The 17,500-nt window shown below is 35.9% G+C and overlaps 1 protein-coding gene across 3 annotated transcripts in view; it reads right to left on the bottom strand.

Annotated features, from left to right (window-relative positions):
* Positions 1–17,500, bottom strand: part of AKAP6 (A-kinase anchoring protein 6) — a 258,465-nt gene that overhangs the window by 194,506 nt on the left and 46,459 nt on the right. For all 3 annotated transcript variants that reach the window (XM_059473668.1, XM_059473670.1, XM_059473669.1), the window contains exon 2: positions 16,601–16,955. In XM_059473668.1, coding sequence (XP_059329651.1) covers positions 16,601–16,912 — 312 coding nt within the window. In that variant the 5' untranslated portion in view covers positions 16,913–16,955. The remainder of the gene's footprint in view (positions 1–16,600; positions 16,956–17,500) is intronic.

Raw genomic sequence — 17,500 nt, 5'->3', positions numbered from 1 at the left:
CTTGGAGACTTGCAATTAGCAAGGTTATTTTAAGCACTGACCTAAGTTCCAGCAGAATGTTTATGGCATTATGACAGGAAGGAATCCAGTATCATATCAGTCACTTGGTAACCCTGTAAAGCTGATCTTGGAGACGAGACCCTCTAATTCACAGCATAAAATTGAATAACTGACCCCAAATTTACTTCAGCTTTTGCTTTTAAGCTTTGAAAAGAGTGGAAATATCTACTTGGTTCATATTAGGAAGCTTAAAACTTATTTTAGGACCTGGTAGATCATATGCTTGGAACAAATGTATTAATAGGAAGTTATTACTTCCCTAATGGAGAGATTTATTACTTACAAAACAGAGACTTACTTTTGCAATGTTCATATTTGTAATAATTAACTATTACATTCTAAATGCGAGAAGAAAATAAGTTTGAGTCATTAAACTTATTACAGCTGAACTCTATAACAATACCTTTTGGTTATTTTGAAAAGGGCTCCCTCTTCTGTACAGGCCTTTGGTAACCCTGGATTCCTTTGGAATTCTCTGGCTGTCTAACTATTTCTAAGTCATGCTTAAAGGCTCAGTCATTCCTCCACACCCTCATTTGCTGTTCATTCTCATTCCTTCCCCTTCCCTCCTCCCTCCCCTCCTTTCTTTTTTTCTAATTCGTGGATCAGCTCTCCTGTTCCCACCCATCCTCATACTTCCAGTAGTGGCAGACCTAACCTCACACAGGGAACCAGGACAAACAGCTCATCTGACTGTAGAGGTTAGAGCTGTATTGGTCAGCCAGTTCTTCTGTGTGCACACACACCAAGAGAGGCTTTTCTGAAAGCACTACAGTCACCCCAGATAGTGTACAACACCTGAATGCATACACAGTGCTGAAAGCTGAGCATAAAGACAGAAACATTACTGTTATTATTACATAACCACCTTCCTTCAGAAAAGTAACTTTATGAGAACATTTCTTATTAAATACCATAACATAACAATTTGAAGACATCATGAAAGCATTGGCTTGCTACTGCAGCATAGCTTCAGCCAGTAAATGCTATAAGGAAGTTTAGAACAACTTCTGGCTAAATTTTTGGAAAATAAATCATTGCTCAAAATGATTTCAAATCATTTCAGTTAATGATTTCTTCAGTTTAGCTTCAAATAATTCTGGATTTAGAAATATTGTATGTTTCCTAGGAAAAACCTCAGTTTCCATCAGCTGCTAGTATTTAAACAGGTAGCTACTTAGGCTACAGTAGATTGTATCCTTTTAGCAATGTGAAATAGATTTTCGAAGTTAGTTAAAACTGTAATTTTTGCATGACACATTGAGATGCTGTGATTCTACCAGGGATTCCTCTGGTTTCGGGCTTAAATTGTAAAATACTGAAAAAGAAAAACTGATGGCGAATCGCTCAGTTCTCTTTGAAACTTGATTCATACCTGTCTAACAGCAGGAAATCCAATTTTTTTTAATATCAGGTAACTCCAAGAAGCACATCTCAGAATGTTGTTTGCATTACTAGGCAGCTTTTACTTGTTGATTGCAATCCCTGTTCCAAGAGGGAGCAGTAGATGAGTCAAGTTGGGTGAGAAAGACACATAGACAGTTGATGAGTTGGAAATGGACTCCCATCTTAATTAGAAAAACTACAAAAATCATAAAATCATACCATGGTGAAAGAAATACAGACAGAATAACATACATGAGCTGATGTTAATTATGAAACACTGCATAGCAAGAAGACAATTCAGCAAAGCTGCAAGGTTTCATCACAAGTGTTTTGAAAGATCTTTATTGCTAACTGCAAAATGGGACTCATTTTTAGTGAGTTATTCTGGAGGTGGAAAAGAGAGAAGGCCAGAAGGAAAACATCTGAGGTTAGCATTAAAGAATGAGTCATATGTTTTTCTTGAAATACAAATACACTTTTGGAAGGGTTAGGTAAAATGCTCAATGAAGTGACACCCACAATAGATTTCATCACTTGTGTTGAAATCTTACACAGTCTAAATGAAATTACTGGAGGTGTGTGTGTATTATTGATTTATATATTTATTTGCTAAAAATGAGGGGTTTGGCAGTTATTTTAGAGGAAAAAAATTTCAGAACTTATCCGAAAGGCTTCTAATTTCAAACTTGTAACATCGCTGTAACTTTTTTCAATTACATACTTTTGCTTGAGGTTTAATTCCTATGCTTTTCCCCTTGAGCTAACCTTTACAAATCAGACAGCCTACAAAATTTCTTTTATGAACTCAACGTTTTTTATATAAAAGACCAAAAATGCCATCCTTGTTTTCAACTAACTTGATATTTTATAAGTATAAGCAACCGATCTGGATAAGAAGAGTTAAGCTAGTTTCAAATTTTCCAGTTAAAGAAATCTTCACTGGAAAAAAATATTCTTGACTTAAATCAAAATTTTGCTATGAAATTTCAACTGGAAATTCTTCTCAAAAGCAGAACAGGCTTTCTCTCCATGATATCCACTTTGTATAAGTGACTCAAATGTGTATGACTAAAAAAAAAATGTTTTACATTAGAAATGTTTTCTATTACATTTCTGTGATTCTTAATGGCAATAAAAGAGACCAAAATTCAGATCTCTTTTCTACTTGGTATTTACTGATTCACACAAGTGTAACTATCTTTGGAGTGCATCAAAGACCTACACACAATAATTCAAGGTGGGTAGGAGGGATGGGAAAAGCTTGCTTGCACATGCACAGAACTTTGGAGCATTACCAATAGTGATTGGCAAGTTTTATAAAATATTTATCTGAAAAAATTGTCTTTACTAATGTCAAGTTTAGCATACTTGCAAAATAGAATGCTTGATCTTGTGGTGGTAAAGATGACATAGAACCCTCAGAGAAATATGTGGGCATTTATGTACATATATATAGATATGCACTTCTGCTACCTTGAAACATTCAATATCTACAGTGATTTTTTTACTATTTCTCTATGTCAGAAAAATACCAGTCTTCTTCTAAAACTTTAAGGTAAAATTCAAGATAAAAACATTACGATAAAATTCAATTTGTGTATTTGAATATAGCAGCATAGGATGGTGTCATTCTCTTGCAGGTAACATAACCAAGTCTAAATACAGAAGTGGGAATGATCAAACTTAATGAAGATACAATTAACAGATCATTTTATTATTTCCCCTAAAATTTTCCCTAAGCACACCACCAAGTCATTATAAGCAGAAATGGAAAACATTTCCATTGCAAGCAACAAACAGATTAAAAGCAAAGCAGATGAATTTTAAAAATACAGTTTTTGCTGTCTACCTCCATAATTAAAAATTAAAGTTTAACAAATGTCTCCCAAGTGCTTGTCCAATTGCCTGTATTTGCATTTATTTAATATCTTCAGAATAACTACAGGAAGAAATGCATCTATGTGAGACAAAGAGAGGTAGCAGACATTAACATCTCCTTTTGATAAAGGACACAGGGAACACCACCCTTGGCACTTTCATTACCATAATTTAAATGGAGTATCATTGAGAATCACTTTTTTCACTGCATACCTATGAGGTACTCCTTGGATGCAGCCTATCTTCCATTAGCACCCAGCCAGACTGAAGGTTTAATCTCGTCCTCCCTACACTTTCAAATGCTTTCTTTCAGGAAACAAGGAATTAAATGGACCTGCTTGGAGTGCACACATTGACTCCCTTGTTATTCTAGCAAACAGCTGAACTGAAAACAGCTGGAGCTGCAGATTTCACTCACACAATTCAAGCTTAGGATCCTATTAAAAAATCCTCAATGCATTATCATTACAAAGTATGAGCTGACACATTTGAAGACATATACTGCAATTCAAACACTCTGAGTGGAGTCAGACTTCTCTGTTACAACATTTCATCATCCTCCTGACAAACCAAAAGATAAGTAAGGTTACTGGAGAGAAACACTTTCTCTAAATTGCATTTCTAAAATTTCACAGAGAACAAATAGAATAAGTAGGTTGAACAAGGACTGCACTTTTTTCTATAAAAAATATTGAGTTCATAATACAAAAACTGTTTTCCGAAGGATTTAATAATGAAAAACTCTAAACATGCTATTTCCTAGGAAATGAAAGGCTGGCTAAAACTGGTTTTCCTTCTCCTATTCCAAGCAATTGATTGTCACATTCTAGACATTTCTAAGCAATAAGATTACATAATTCAATTTTTTTAAAAGAAAACAGCTGTTACATCCAATATTCATGACCTGTAAATTTTCCATATCAAGTTATTCAGCTGCTCTTTCAGTCCATGTGAGTTGCAGTGAAATGAAACTGTGCAGAAAGCCAAATAGTTTTATTCCATAGTTAAATGAATGCCCATATTGTTCCAAAGGAACAGAAAGAATAAAACCCCTACAAAAATCTTGGTCTTATCACTGCTTCAATGGACTGGAAGCCCCTTATTCAACCCACACACAAAACCAGTACAGTATTTTGTTGCATATTTCACATTGCTTCTTATTAGCATTTGATGTGCACAGCTGTATGTATGTGCTATGTGTGAATAATTCTTACAGAACTTCACAGACAGAAAGAAAGGAGCAGAAAACTCACACAGAGATTTTTAAGACAGAGTACAGATAATTTTGAAGATTCATGCCTGCTCTCATAATCAGCTACCTCAAATTTTGCATCCTTTCATCTTTTTCACTGGTTTTGTTTGGATTGTTTTGGTTTTTTCGCTGAAGGATGAGTACGTTTGGATAAAAGGAGCTGATCATTTAGAAACATATTTAGATAATGGATATTTAGATGCTCCTAAACTTATCAAAGGAAATTAAACAAAATCCATTAGTCTCCTTAATACATAAGGACATTTCTCACGCTAAAATTTTATCATGCTGGGTGCATTATGTTTCCAGGATGTCGCTAAATTGATGTCGGCAACTCTTCCAGAAAACTGATTTTGTAATAACTCTTTCCACAAAATATAAGTGCTCATTTTGTTTTAAATAAATTTGGAACTGTAAACAAAACAGTGAGAGAACCATGCTGCTACAGAGAGAGAGTTTGCCTTAGGGACTGCCTGGGAGGGTGAGGGGTGATAACAGCAGTGGTTTCACCAGGGGTTGAGCTGCCATAACTTGCTCTTACTGCTGATTTTTCTGCCAGTTTATTCTGGACATCTTACAAGCCCCATTGTGTCTGTATGGTCTGCACTATGTCAATTGTGCAGTGGGTGTGCTGTGCAAACAACTTCAAAACAGGGGGCAAAACCTGCCGAAATATTAATTTACCCAGTGATCCATGTAAACCTGAAGAAGCTTTAATTTTGTATCCAAGCAGGAAGGGCTGGGATTATAGCTATCTCCATCTTCAGGGACACCCTTAATTTAAACACTGTCTCCTGCTAGTGGTATTACCAAACTGGTATTTTTCTGACATAGAGAAATAGTAAAAAATCACTGTAGATATTGAATGTTTCAAGGTAGCAGAAGTGCATATCTATATATATGTACATAAATGCCCACATATTTCTCTGAGGGTTCTATGTCATCTTTACCACCACAAGATCAAGCATTCTATTTTGCAAGTATGCTAAACTTGACATTAGTAAAGACAATTTTTTCAGATAAATATTTTATAAAACTTGCCAATCACTATTGGTAATGCTCCAAAGTTCTGTGCATGTGCAAGCAAGCTTTTCCCATCCCTCCTTATTTCTTTTTTCCCTCCTCAGCAGCACTAGGCAGCTCCTGCAGCACTAGATGGTGCTGCAGCACAGCTGCAGCAGAACCTGCTGCCTCTGATGTCTGCTGGACCTGAAATGTCTCACTGCTCTTTTTAATACTGAAGTTACTAAATACTATTGCCCAGGGCCTCTGGGTGTTTGATTTCTTTGTGTTAACATAAGTTCTAGCTTTCTAGGACCCTATGCTTTTTGTGGCTTTCTTGCCCATGCTGTAAGAATAGAAATAAGGAATAAGAAGAAGACTGACATACATAATAAGTGCAATTAATTACACACAAAGAAATTTTTTAAGGTTATCACTTACTTACTTTGTCTTATACAGTGAACTAAGAAGAGAAATAGCAAAGATCTTCCTACCATACTACAACACAAAACTTCTACCTTGTGAAGGTAATTTTTCTACTAGAAATACAATTAAATAAAATCATAGAAGTAAATAAAACACTACAAATATGTTATTTACGTGTTAAAAACTAATTCAAATGTGTTATTAAACTCTCCATTTCTGTACTTCCATAGAGTTCAACAGGATCCCAGGAGTATAAAGTTGCCTATGTGTGCATTTGCTCAACTTTATTTAAATGTCCATTCATTTCCTGTCTTTCTTTATATTACTAAATGCAAATATTTTGATTTTGTGTATTTATTTTTAATTTTTTTCTATTATTGTTGTATTTTTGCTATTGTTATCATTGCTGTTACTATTATTGTTGTTGTTCTTATTATTATTTCTGTTTGGTTGGCCCTGCTAAGTCGACCTCCATGCACTGGGTAATTTGCCAATTGCAACTGGTTCTGCAAGAGAGCAAAGTCCATTTGCTGAGGAAGTAAGGCCTTCAAAGAAGATTTGAAGCATCTAATAATTGCTGTTTAATGGAGAATTTTTAGGAATTCTTGTAGCTGTTTAATTTATAGTTCCTCCCCATTCGCAGTATTTCACTACCAAAATTAAATCACCTCCCTTCCATAAATGCTAAAAGCTGTATTTCCTATTCAAGGACAAACTACTCAATCATCAAGGCAAAATCATTAGTCATTCAATTGTAACAACTGAATCTTCATCTTTCATAGGGGAACAAACAAAACTAAGCATAAAACCTCCAATAAAATCAGCAAGGTCAGATTCCAGTAATGCAGTTGGTGTTAACACAAAGCCAGGGGCTGACTACCCAGATGCTGCAGGAACGTACCACAACCACACTCAAAAAACTGTTTGAAGTAAGTCCTGCACCCTAATAACCTGTGCATTCACTGATTTGAGCATACTAGAAAACTTATTAAACACTTTAAACGGATTATTTTTCACCCCTTTATGGTTATAGACATTACACAAGCCCAGAATTCAAAACAAAAATGCTCTACACAGAAGTAAGGCCCATGTGTAGCACTGTCATCTACTTCCCTCCTTCATTTTTAATGCAGTAAGTATTCTCAAACATGTGCTCTGTCAGACTCCTGCTCTCCCCACAACGTGGTGCTCCAGGTTTAGGAAGGAAGCAGGGATGTTTGAAGCAGCCATTCAGCATGGCAGCAAATGACTCAGCATTGTGCTTCAGCCAAGGACAAACAGGAGGAAGAAAATCAAAAATGACAGGAATCAGATGGGAGATTTGGAAGACAAAAACTTTGAGAGAGAACCAGAAAAGAGCTGAAAGGAAAATAAAACAGGAGAGAGAAGCTAGAAAATAAAGCTAGCAACCAACAGCTAGAACATGATTTGCAACCTAACAAATAAAAGTCCCAAGCCAGTCTGCACCTGAATCTGATGTGTATTCTTGTGAATAAAGGAAAATGCATTTTTCAGATGTTCTGTAAGATACCCATATAACATGGGTTTTTCCTTGGCAATTTTCAAGCAACCTCTTTAATAACTTACAGGTGTGGCTCCTTGATTCTGATTTGCTGTCTCCTGTATCAGATAACACAATAGAAAAGAAAATCCATCTAATAATTGAGAATTGATCAAATTCACAAATCACACCCAAATGCTGCAACTACAAACGTGAGCACAGTAATTTAAATTGCAGTGGAGGTTGCCATGAAGTCTTTGCTGCTCAAATGGTCAGTTTGGGGATTTAGCTATTCATTAGCTTAAAAAAAAAAAAAAAAAGGAAGATAAAACCAACATTAAGAGATACTAAAACTATTTCATTCATACTTAGGATCAAAACTGAATCTTGAACAGATTTGAGACAGGGAAGCTATTCTTGCAGATCTCAGCTGAAAATCAAAAGCACATCACCTAAATTGTAATGTGGTTTAAAAAAGTGTCTTCATCACTTCTTATTCTACCTAAAGTTTGAAAGTAATACAGCACTCAGAATTTTGAGAGATTTCTGAAAGTAAACAATCCTATTTGTAACCAGAAATGCAATGCTTCTTTGGAGGAAAGAGAGTGGGCTCCCTTCCCATGTATTCTTCAATTTACCTCTGTTTTGATGCCTCGTACTGAACTGCTGGTCTAGATTCCTAAACAAGGTGAGTACTTTAAGTACTTTTTGAAGAGAAGGTTATATTTGTAATAATACATATGAGGTTACCCATTTTACTGTGTAAAATTTGGTATTTGAATCCAATGTATCAAAGTTATTTATTTCAATTTAAGATTCTAGTCCCATGTGAAAAAGGGATCCTGTACAGATGATAGCAGATAAACAAATGTGTAGCAAACTGTTTTGTCTTCAGTTAAACAGTTATACCAAGCATCTGAACTATTGGGAAGTCCCCAGAAATACTGTATGAAAGAAGTGCAGATGACCTTAGCAAAGAAAACACAGGCTAGCTACAGTGGTACCATGTCTGTACAAATCCTACTGTATTGCCTTGGAAATAGCCCTCTTCCCTTTGTTTTATCATGAGTCTTACAGTAGCTGGTAATATTCTTAAGTGTCCAGATTATGAAATTCAGTTAGGGCCTAAAAATCCTAGATTTAATTAAAAGTATTTTAGCTTTGTTTTCTTCCTCAAAATACCCATGGAAGAGCAAGTAAGAATGTTTCATTTAGCATCTTAGCTCTATGATGTTAGAGCATAGTTGGCTAATTGTTTTGCAGACTTCCATTTCATGATTTTGTCTGCCTGGCTGCTGGACAGTGCTGAGATGCAGAAAGAGATGTCAGCCATACCTTTCATACAAACTGATTGTGTGGTGTATCAACCACACTGCTTAATGTTCTTAAAATACAATGCTATTTCTTTATTTGTGGGGCCTTTTGGATAGTTTACTGTACTCAAAAATACAGACACTTGGGACCATTTGAAATAAAACATTTCTCCTTGACTATAATTTTTTTTTTTTCCCAAAGGGTACTAACTGTACTCTGTCCCTTCAGAAGATTTTATTCTGTCAGTGTATAAATAGACATACAGACATAGAGAAGCCCCTCAATATCTATGGAGCACAAGGTGAACTGCAAACACAGAGGTCTTACACATAATAATGGTGCACTAATGTGAACTGTAGTATCATCTCTCTAGTATTATAGGGCAGGTAATTCAGAAGAATTTTTGAGAAAAACCAGAAATGCATGAGGAATAAATGCATATGCAAGGGTAGTAGTGGCACTGTATTTCTGTTATGGTACTACAAACATTCACATACAAATACACTTACACATATATATGCCCATATATGTATGTCAGTTATGAAAATAACAAATTTCATAATTTCAGATCACAAACATACTGGAAGTGCATGTCTAAAAATCATGTTTTCCCTATACATTAGCAGATAAACTTATTAAATCTACAGAACCTATTATGAAGAAACTTGCTTTCTTGCCTGTGGAATATCCGCATTGTTTCTATCAGAGGCAAATGTATTCATCTCTACACAAAGAGATGAAAGGCCTCACCAAAAGAGAAGACTGTATCCTGGAGCTTGCTTCAAGGCCCTTTTGAAGTATGGAACAACAGTGAAGGGCATGTATGGCTCCAGAGCCAGCTGAGGAGAATAAAAGGATATGGCTCAGACATTTCTGTGATACCTTTTCTCAGCTAACACATTAGGAAAAGGAAGTACACTGCTCAGCGGGAAAGGAAAACTGCAAAGTACTACTAGTAGATTTTATATTTTGTGAAAACTTATAAATGTTCTGTCAGAACTTTGGAGTGCTTTGATTTCTGTAGTATAACACTGTCATGCAGTGCTGCTTTATGCCTTTTGAATTATATGTGTTTTCCAAAAACAAATGGAAACACATTCAAAAAAAGAAGTGCTCTATCTTTTGAAATGCAAGGGTTAGAATAATAACTGACTACATGAAAACTGCTGTCTTTCTCCAGGGAATCACTTACAGGGAGAAACTGGCAGGTATTAGTTCTCCTTTTGCCTTCTGCACAAGAAAATACATAAAACCTGTTTGTTTTGCTGACTTACTAAGCAATCACATCAATCCACAGCAGGGTTTCTAATAGTTAGCTAATGAAAAAGGGATTTCATTCTGAGGAGTAATTCACATAATGCAAGAGGCAAATATCCAAGGACGTTTAAAAATCACCAACTTTCAGAACCTGCTCTTATTAAAATGCACGTTTGTTATGTAATTGAGATATTCATACTGTATTTTTGGCATTCACACAGCAATCATCCTATAACCTGAAATTTCTTCTGTCAACTCTCCATAATAAAAGCTCATAAGGAAATTTTAAACATAATGTAACAAACTAAAAAATAAAAATTTCTTACAGTTTGTGCAATTTTCTGTGCCTGACTGTGACTGTTCCTTTATGCCATATTAGAATTTTTGGATATCTATTATAAGTGACACATAATTATAAATTGAAAAAGTAACAAACTCAGCCCCTATAATGGCCAATAAGAAATACATCCACAAAGACTACTGAAATACCCAAAGCAAGAAAACACCTGTGAACACCTCATTCACAATGCAGATCAGAAATAGTGACTGCCATAATACATTTTTCTACCTTCTAACATAGAGACTCACATAAATCATTAAGAAAAAGTCCCCACTAGGATTTATGAGGCATTGCTTTTGTGTCTGTTTTTGCTTACACACACATCTATATTTGCATAGATATCCATAAAAAATTATTGCAACAGTCACAGCTATGATAACAAATTCCTATCACTTACTTTTGAATAAAGATAATTATATACTGTTGATGACCTCTCATTTTAAAATTTGACAGTACTAAATTCTACCTACACCACTGAAATAGTTTTCCAGGAAATCTGAACATCAGTATGTGTTATAATCATCACATACACAAATACTAAAAAACACAACACATTCTCTCAGCAAATTATTTCTTAATGAATTTGTCCAATGGCCTGACATACAAAATTTTTTCATCATAATGAAATTTATATCATTACAGCATTGTATCCAGTAAATATTTCTATTTTAATCAGACTAAGATATAGGCTAGAGGAGACTGTAATAGGTAACATCTGTGCTGGAATATGATAGTCACTTTAATATTTCTCCAGGGACCACTGGTAGAGCATATTAGCTCATTTTCTACAGTTGTATTAACATATTTTAATGTAGGAGCAATATGGAGAGAGGAGAGGAAGAAATAATAATTTGTATTGACTCAAAGTGCACTTAGATGCATTCATGTCTTGGTGACATCTACAACAAAAATTTTGGAGTAAGTATGTTTCAAAAGTGTAAATATATAAATGAAAATGAGATTTTGCAGTTTTTATTTTAGAACTAGAAGAAGCTGTGACTCATAGAAGACCCACTTTTTTCCTCATCACAGGCAAATGTTCACCTTTTTCTTCTAAGTCTCCTGACTGCTGAACAATCTAAATGTCTATTTTAGGACAACTTCAACACCTCCACAGCACTGCAGATGCTGCTGTACTCGTATCTACAAACTCCCTGAACTACACATCACCCTTCTCTGTCCAAATATGTCACTGAGAACTAATGAATGCATCTGTATCCTTGGAAAAAAATCCACAGGTTGCAGAATTTTTGCTCAGTGTGTTGTTAGGTGTTTGCTTTGCAGAAACTCAAGCTGATTAAAGCTGTTCATTGCTTTAAGGGATGAAGGGCTTAGATACTCCACACATTGTTCAAAATTCCTTTCCCAAGGCCATGTCTATGACCTCAAGTGAGTCTATCAGGTAACATATGCATTTTCTTTTATCTTTTTTTTTTTAATCTGTTTTGCCCAAGCCTGGATGGAATATCCAGAGCTGATGTTCTACCCCTCCAAAGAATATTCAAATCCCTTCGTCACAAGAACACCAATTCCAACATGTTTTACTGGTCACCTTTCCTGCCTCTTCAGAAAGAAAGTCCAAGCTTAAAAGGGTCCAGAATGCTGTCTGCAACTTTTTTAAATTATTCATTTCTGCTGATAAATTATGCAAGCAAGATCTTCCATTATCTCTGGGGCTACCAGTTAAGGCTTCTCCAGTTTTAGCTATTTTTATTCCCTTGATAGATAGATAACAGCAGACTAACCAAACAGTACTCACTTCTCTACTCAGAAACAGGTAGGAACCTCTTATTGTTTCTCAATTTTTTCTACTTTTCATTAGCTCTTAACTCTTTGAGCCTCTTATTTTATTCAAACCAGCAGCTTTTTATCTTAATTTTATCCAGCTTTCTTTAGAAGGCAACTGAGCCTCCTGTAAAATATATCTGCTCTTTCTGTGTTCATACAAAGCACAGTCCTGCATCATCTTTCTCAGCTGTAATTTAGCTTAGAGATGTCTAAATACCACAAAAACACCTCTTTTGCTCATTTCAGTGTAAGTATTCCACTGCCTAAAATTTTGCTTTTCTGAGCTCAGACTGCCATAAATCCTGACAAGTAATTTGCACCTAAATTGTAAACTTAATTAGTACCTAGAAAATTGGCTCGATAATCACTTTCATCCTTGGAGGCACCGACCTGGTAGGCAAGTGAACAGCCCAGGATGGCCCTCTGCACAGAATTAGCCTCTGTTTATGTTAGATAAAACACAGCAAGGGATTTGGACAGTTTTTGAGGGATGTGGGGAAAGTAATTTTTCCTCTCTTAGGCAGAAGAGAAGTTAGCCTAAGAACTACAAAACCAAAATTACTTTTACAGGTGTGCTGTTATTGTAATAGAGCACATTAAGATGTTGTAATCAAGTCACATCATTTTGCATAAAAATTTCAGTCTGAGCAAGACTGTAGAATTGCCAGACAATTTGGAAGGTTTCTAAGCAATCTGATTGTTTGACCAGATAACATTTGAGAAACACAGATCTATTTCTGCTATTCCTCGACTTTTTTCCAAATCAAGGAATACGCTCAGGCCACAGGGGAAAACTGAAAATTTTAAAAATGTAGGCCTACTAAGCTATTCAGAAAATTTTAAAAAGCTAATTAAAGAGGAGGAGAAAAGAAAGATATCTACTGTACCCTGGATTTTACATTTTTTCAAAATGCTCAAAGCGTAATGGAAAAAGGAATAACCTGTATCTAACTGCAGATATAATACATTCTAATACACTTTAAGATCTTGTTTTGATAATTTCTCACACTGTCCTCTTAGCCAAGATTTAAATTCAAGGAAAAAGAGCAACTAAAAAGTCCTTGTCCCTCAAAAAAGTAGAAACGCAGATAGTGAAAGGATAACTGTTACAGGATGTTTGATCTCTCTCCAAAGTTCATGAACATTTTCTGGTAGAAGTCAAGAGGAAAAGGTGAGAGATTCAGTTAAAAGATGTTTGTGACCGACCCAGGCATCCTGGAAAAAGATGACTGAAGTCTCTCTACTTGGAAAGATAGACAATAGCAGTGTCTGCAAAAAAGACACTATCATAGCATAAATTGTGTTTGTTTCTATGCCAATAAATGATATATGGTTCAGATAATAAAGTCACAAAGCAGGGGGGGAGTGCTAACTCCAAAAAAGTTCTAAATTAACAGACATCTCAGATACAGAGTATTACCCTAGATCATCCCAAATTACTTTTTTCCCCCAAAAAGATAGAAAGCAGCTACCAATAGTTTGAAACAGTAGACCTTTCCTTGTGAGAGTTAAGGGATATAAAGTAAAGCAGAACAGGAGCTGAATCCAAGTTACACCTCAGAAGGATTCCAAGAAAAATTTTGCTGTAAAAGCAAATATATTTTATTAAAAGTATAAAAAACTTAATGGATCATGAAAGCATCTCAGCATTTTAAGACAATACAAGGACACAGACAGCACTTGTATATTTGCTTGTAGCAAAACCATAATTTTTAAAAATCTCTTTTACAATATTCACAATTGCTAACAGCTACAGTGAATGTGTTAGAGCAATGTAAAAGTATCATAGAACAGCTTGAGTTAAGTGCAATGCCAGATGAAGGACTAAAATAGGACATTCTGGAATGTGAAGAGTTACAGCTCATCCAACTATCTTCCTGAAGCACTCATGTGAAGCTGAGCTTTCCAGGAAATTTCTCAAGGGACAATATAAGAAAAACCTCCCACTCATGCTATGTGGCTGGTTCTGAGAAAGGGCACTGCAAAAGTGAGACAAACAAGTATTTTCAAAGGATCAGCGGTGGGTAGTAAAGCCTTAGGTCATGTAGCACGAAAAGAGACCAGCAGCAAACATCAAATCCCTAGGGAACAAGCCACAATAAAGAAACAATGTTCTTGACTACAGAAAGAGCAGAAGCACAGACAGATCTGCAACTGAGATATTGAGTAAATTTTCACAAGAGAAAGAGATGATCTGTGTGCTGAGCAATTTTTCCAAGGAATAATACAAAGAGTCTGCTGTGGCCTGGATCCCCAAACCAGTCTTATCACCACAAGCCAACTGACAGCCAGAGGAAAGAAATCAGTTCTAAGCATCCAAAACAAATAGATTCATGAAAATGGAATCAGACATCTCCTGGCTGAGGAAAACAAACTATGAGAAAACAAAAAATTGTTTGTCTTACTGCTACATTTGCATTTTGAAAATTATATTCAGAAACCATGATGTTATAGACTTTTATCCAGTAGCTATGTAATTTATTTTTCTCATTATGATTTGGACAAAGGAGCAGAAAGAAGATTTCTTAAATTTGCAGATGAAAACAATGAGTCTGCTTGGCGGAGATACTTGTGGAATGAGATAAAAGAAAAAAAAGTTTCATAATAGACAAAAGTAAAATCCTACATGTAAAATTTCATGGATAAGAGAGAGGTGAAAATACCATTTTGTGGGAAATGAAATTGGGAGCTGCAGTGAATTACAAGCTGAACTCGAGTCAATCATCTCCTGCTGTTTTGGAAAGCATGAAAATGCTAAACTGGTATGTGTTGTTTGACAGATATGTGAAACACTTTTTCCAGTCTACTCAGCAATGGTCAAGCTTCACACTGAGCTCACTGTCAAGCCTGGGCACAATAGTTCCAGAAGGACACACATCATTGGGAAGTAGCCCCTCAGGAATACTGCCAGGGGACAGAAGAAAAACAATATCTATACAAGGATGTAGTTGGATTTTTTTGTTTGGTTAGGATTTTTTTTGTTATGTATTTTGCTTCATTTTTGTTATATACTAGATAGATAAGCTATTCAAAATTTATCTAAAGCCTATGTTATATTATACCATATAAAATAATTTCAAAACACTTGTTTCTACAGTCATATTTCTTTTTGTCTGTACAGAGTTTTACAGGTTACAGAAGTTCTGTATTTCTAATGTGTTTGTTCAAACCTTCCTTAATTTGTTTACATAGCTAAAACCCTTAGGACAGTATTTTATGAACTCCCATTGACTCTTGTGACTTCACAAATAAACTTTACAAAGAAGAAAAACCATGAGGAATGCTATTCATTCACTGACTCATTTTATAAATAAAATGTATTAGTGGACATATGAGGGTGAGCTGTACGTACAGAACATTCCCATTTCATAAGCAGGCACAAATCAGTTCTGCTTGTGCTTTGAACCAGCCCAAAGCTGGGTGCAAACACCACCCACAATCTCCACAGAGCTCCAGTTTCAGCTCAGCACTGTGCTAATACAGCCACAAGCATTTCCAGATCAGGACTAGCACCAAGCCCAGCAAGACTTCTCATGCCTGCCTGCAGAAATCTTCTCACAGTATCTGATAAAAACTTACTGCACATTGTGGATTTAGTCCTTTCTTTTTGTCAAAAGCTGGCAATGTCTATCCTAATTTTTTTTAGAAAAACAGTGGGACCATTAATAAATCATGATCAGCTCTCTATTTGGTTAGGATTTATTACAGTACCATCACTCTGGTTGGCGTTAGTATACACTGTTGTATTTTAAGACAGTTTACAGCTACAGTCCTAAAATGAACACAAATAAAATACCATTGCACTGAGTGTGAAGGAAGACTGTGTTCACATAAACAAGCTTCAGAATGCAACTCTGAAGACAGCTCACTCTGAAGAGATAACATTTGTGCTATTTTTGGAGACTGCTACCCTCAAAAGCATGCTTCATCTGCTGCAGCAAACCAGGCCATGCAAATGAACATACACTTACGGTCCCAGGCATTACCTATTTGAATTTTGCCTTAAATTTCAAATGAGTGGCCCCGTTTACTGGAATGTTGGGAATTTTATTGGAATTTCATTTGGGAGTTTTAGATACAGAAGCCCATTAAAATCAGTGGGAATATTTCTGGGCACTTGTGAGATGGCCAGTCAGGTTACTGATAATGTCTTATTGCTTGCTTTTGGAGAATGAACACGTTCACAAATATGGTTATGACTGTTGAATTAAGTGATGAGCAAATAACGCTGCAAAAAATCTGATAATTGAGTGGTTTCTATTACCTCCCTTAAAAGGATTTATTCACTTTTTAACCCAGGCTGTCAGATATGCTTCCGCAGTTAGGACAAGCCCTTTTGTTGATTTTACTAACAGCAGAGTTGAAAGAGAAGCCTGCGATACAAACCCCACCATACCTTGAGCTGCACCAGGTGCACATCCACGTGCTTGCTGTCCGAGTCCTGCTGGACGGAGTGGGTCAGGTCGCGCACCCTCTCGGACGTCATCCGCAGCCAGGTCTCAATCTCCGGCAAGTGGAGAACAATCTTCCAGTCAGCCCCCGTGTGCAGAGGAGGGGGCTTCTCATACTGCTGGCCAGAGTCCAGGTCCTTCATGACGTCCCCTTCCCCTTGTTCCACTGTGGGAGTCATGTTTATGAGCATGGGAGAGGCATCAGATGGCATGGGATCCAGTTCTTGTGTCCTCATGGGAGAAAGTGCTACATCCATGGCTAGCGTGTCAAAGCCTAAACCATACTTCCTTCAAAACCAGCTGCAAAGATAAAAAGAAAACACACCATTGTTTTGAGACCAAATTCAGCGACAAAATGCTCAAAGACAAGGAGTAAATGATAATGCCTGAGATGTATTGCACGTCTAAATAAATTCTTCACCCTAAAAATCTATACTGAAGTTCAAGACCAAATAGATTTTTTCAAAATAACTTTGTTGAACATGATCTTTGTATGAGTAAAGTAACGACTATTGCATTTCTCTCATTGTAATTTTCAATTGTAATTTTTCATCTAATTTCGAATCACCTTGGAAATTACAGTTTTCATTAATGAAAAGTATGTTCTGATTTTTTACAACTGTAACACAAATAAATGAACATTGACAAAGTCAGCAAAACTTTACTGAAGTCCACAAGTTAATACAAGACTGGTATCCATAAACGAGTAGATATTGGAACATATTCCTTGGCCTGAAATTTAAGACTAAACACAGAATATTTCAAGATTTATTTACATTTCCCTACTGTCCACTCTACTATTGATCATGTACAACAAAAAATTTGCACAGAAACTTGAAGCAATT

Source organism: Ammospiza nelsoni, chromosome 6 (assembly GCF_027579445.1).
Source record: "Ammospiza nelsoni isolate bAmmNel1 chromosome 6, bAmmNel1.pri, whole genome shotgun sequence".
NCBI lineage: Eukaryota > Metazoa > Chordata > Aves > Passeriformes > Passerellidae > Ammospiza > Ammospiza nelsoni.
The sequence above is the reverse complement of the archived record's forward strand: the minus strand, read 5'-3'. Positions and strand labels throughout refer to the sequence as shown.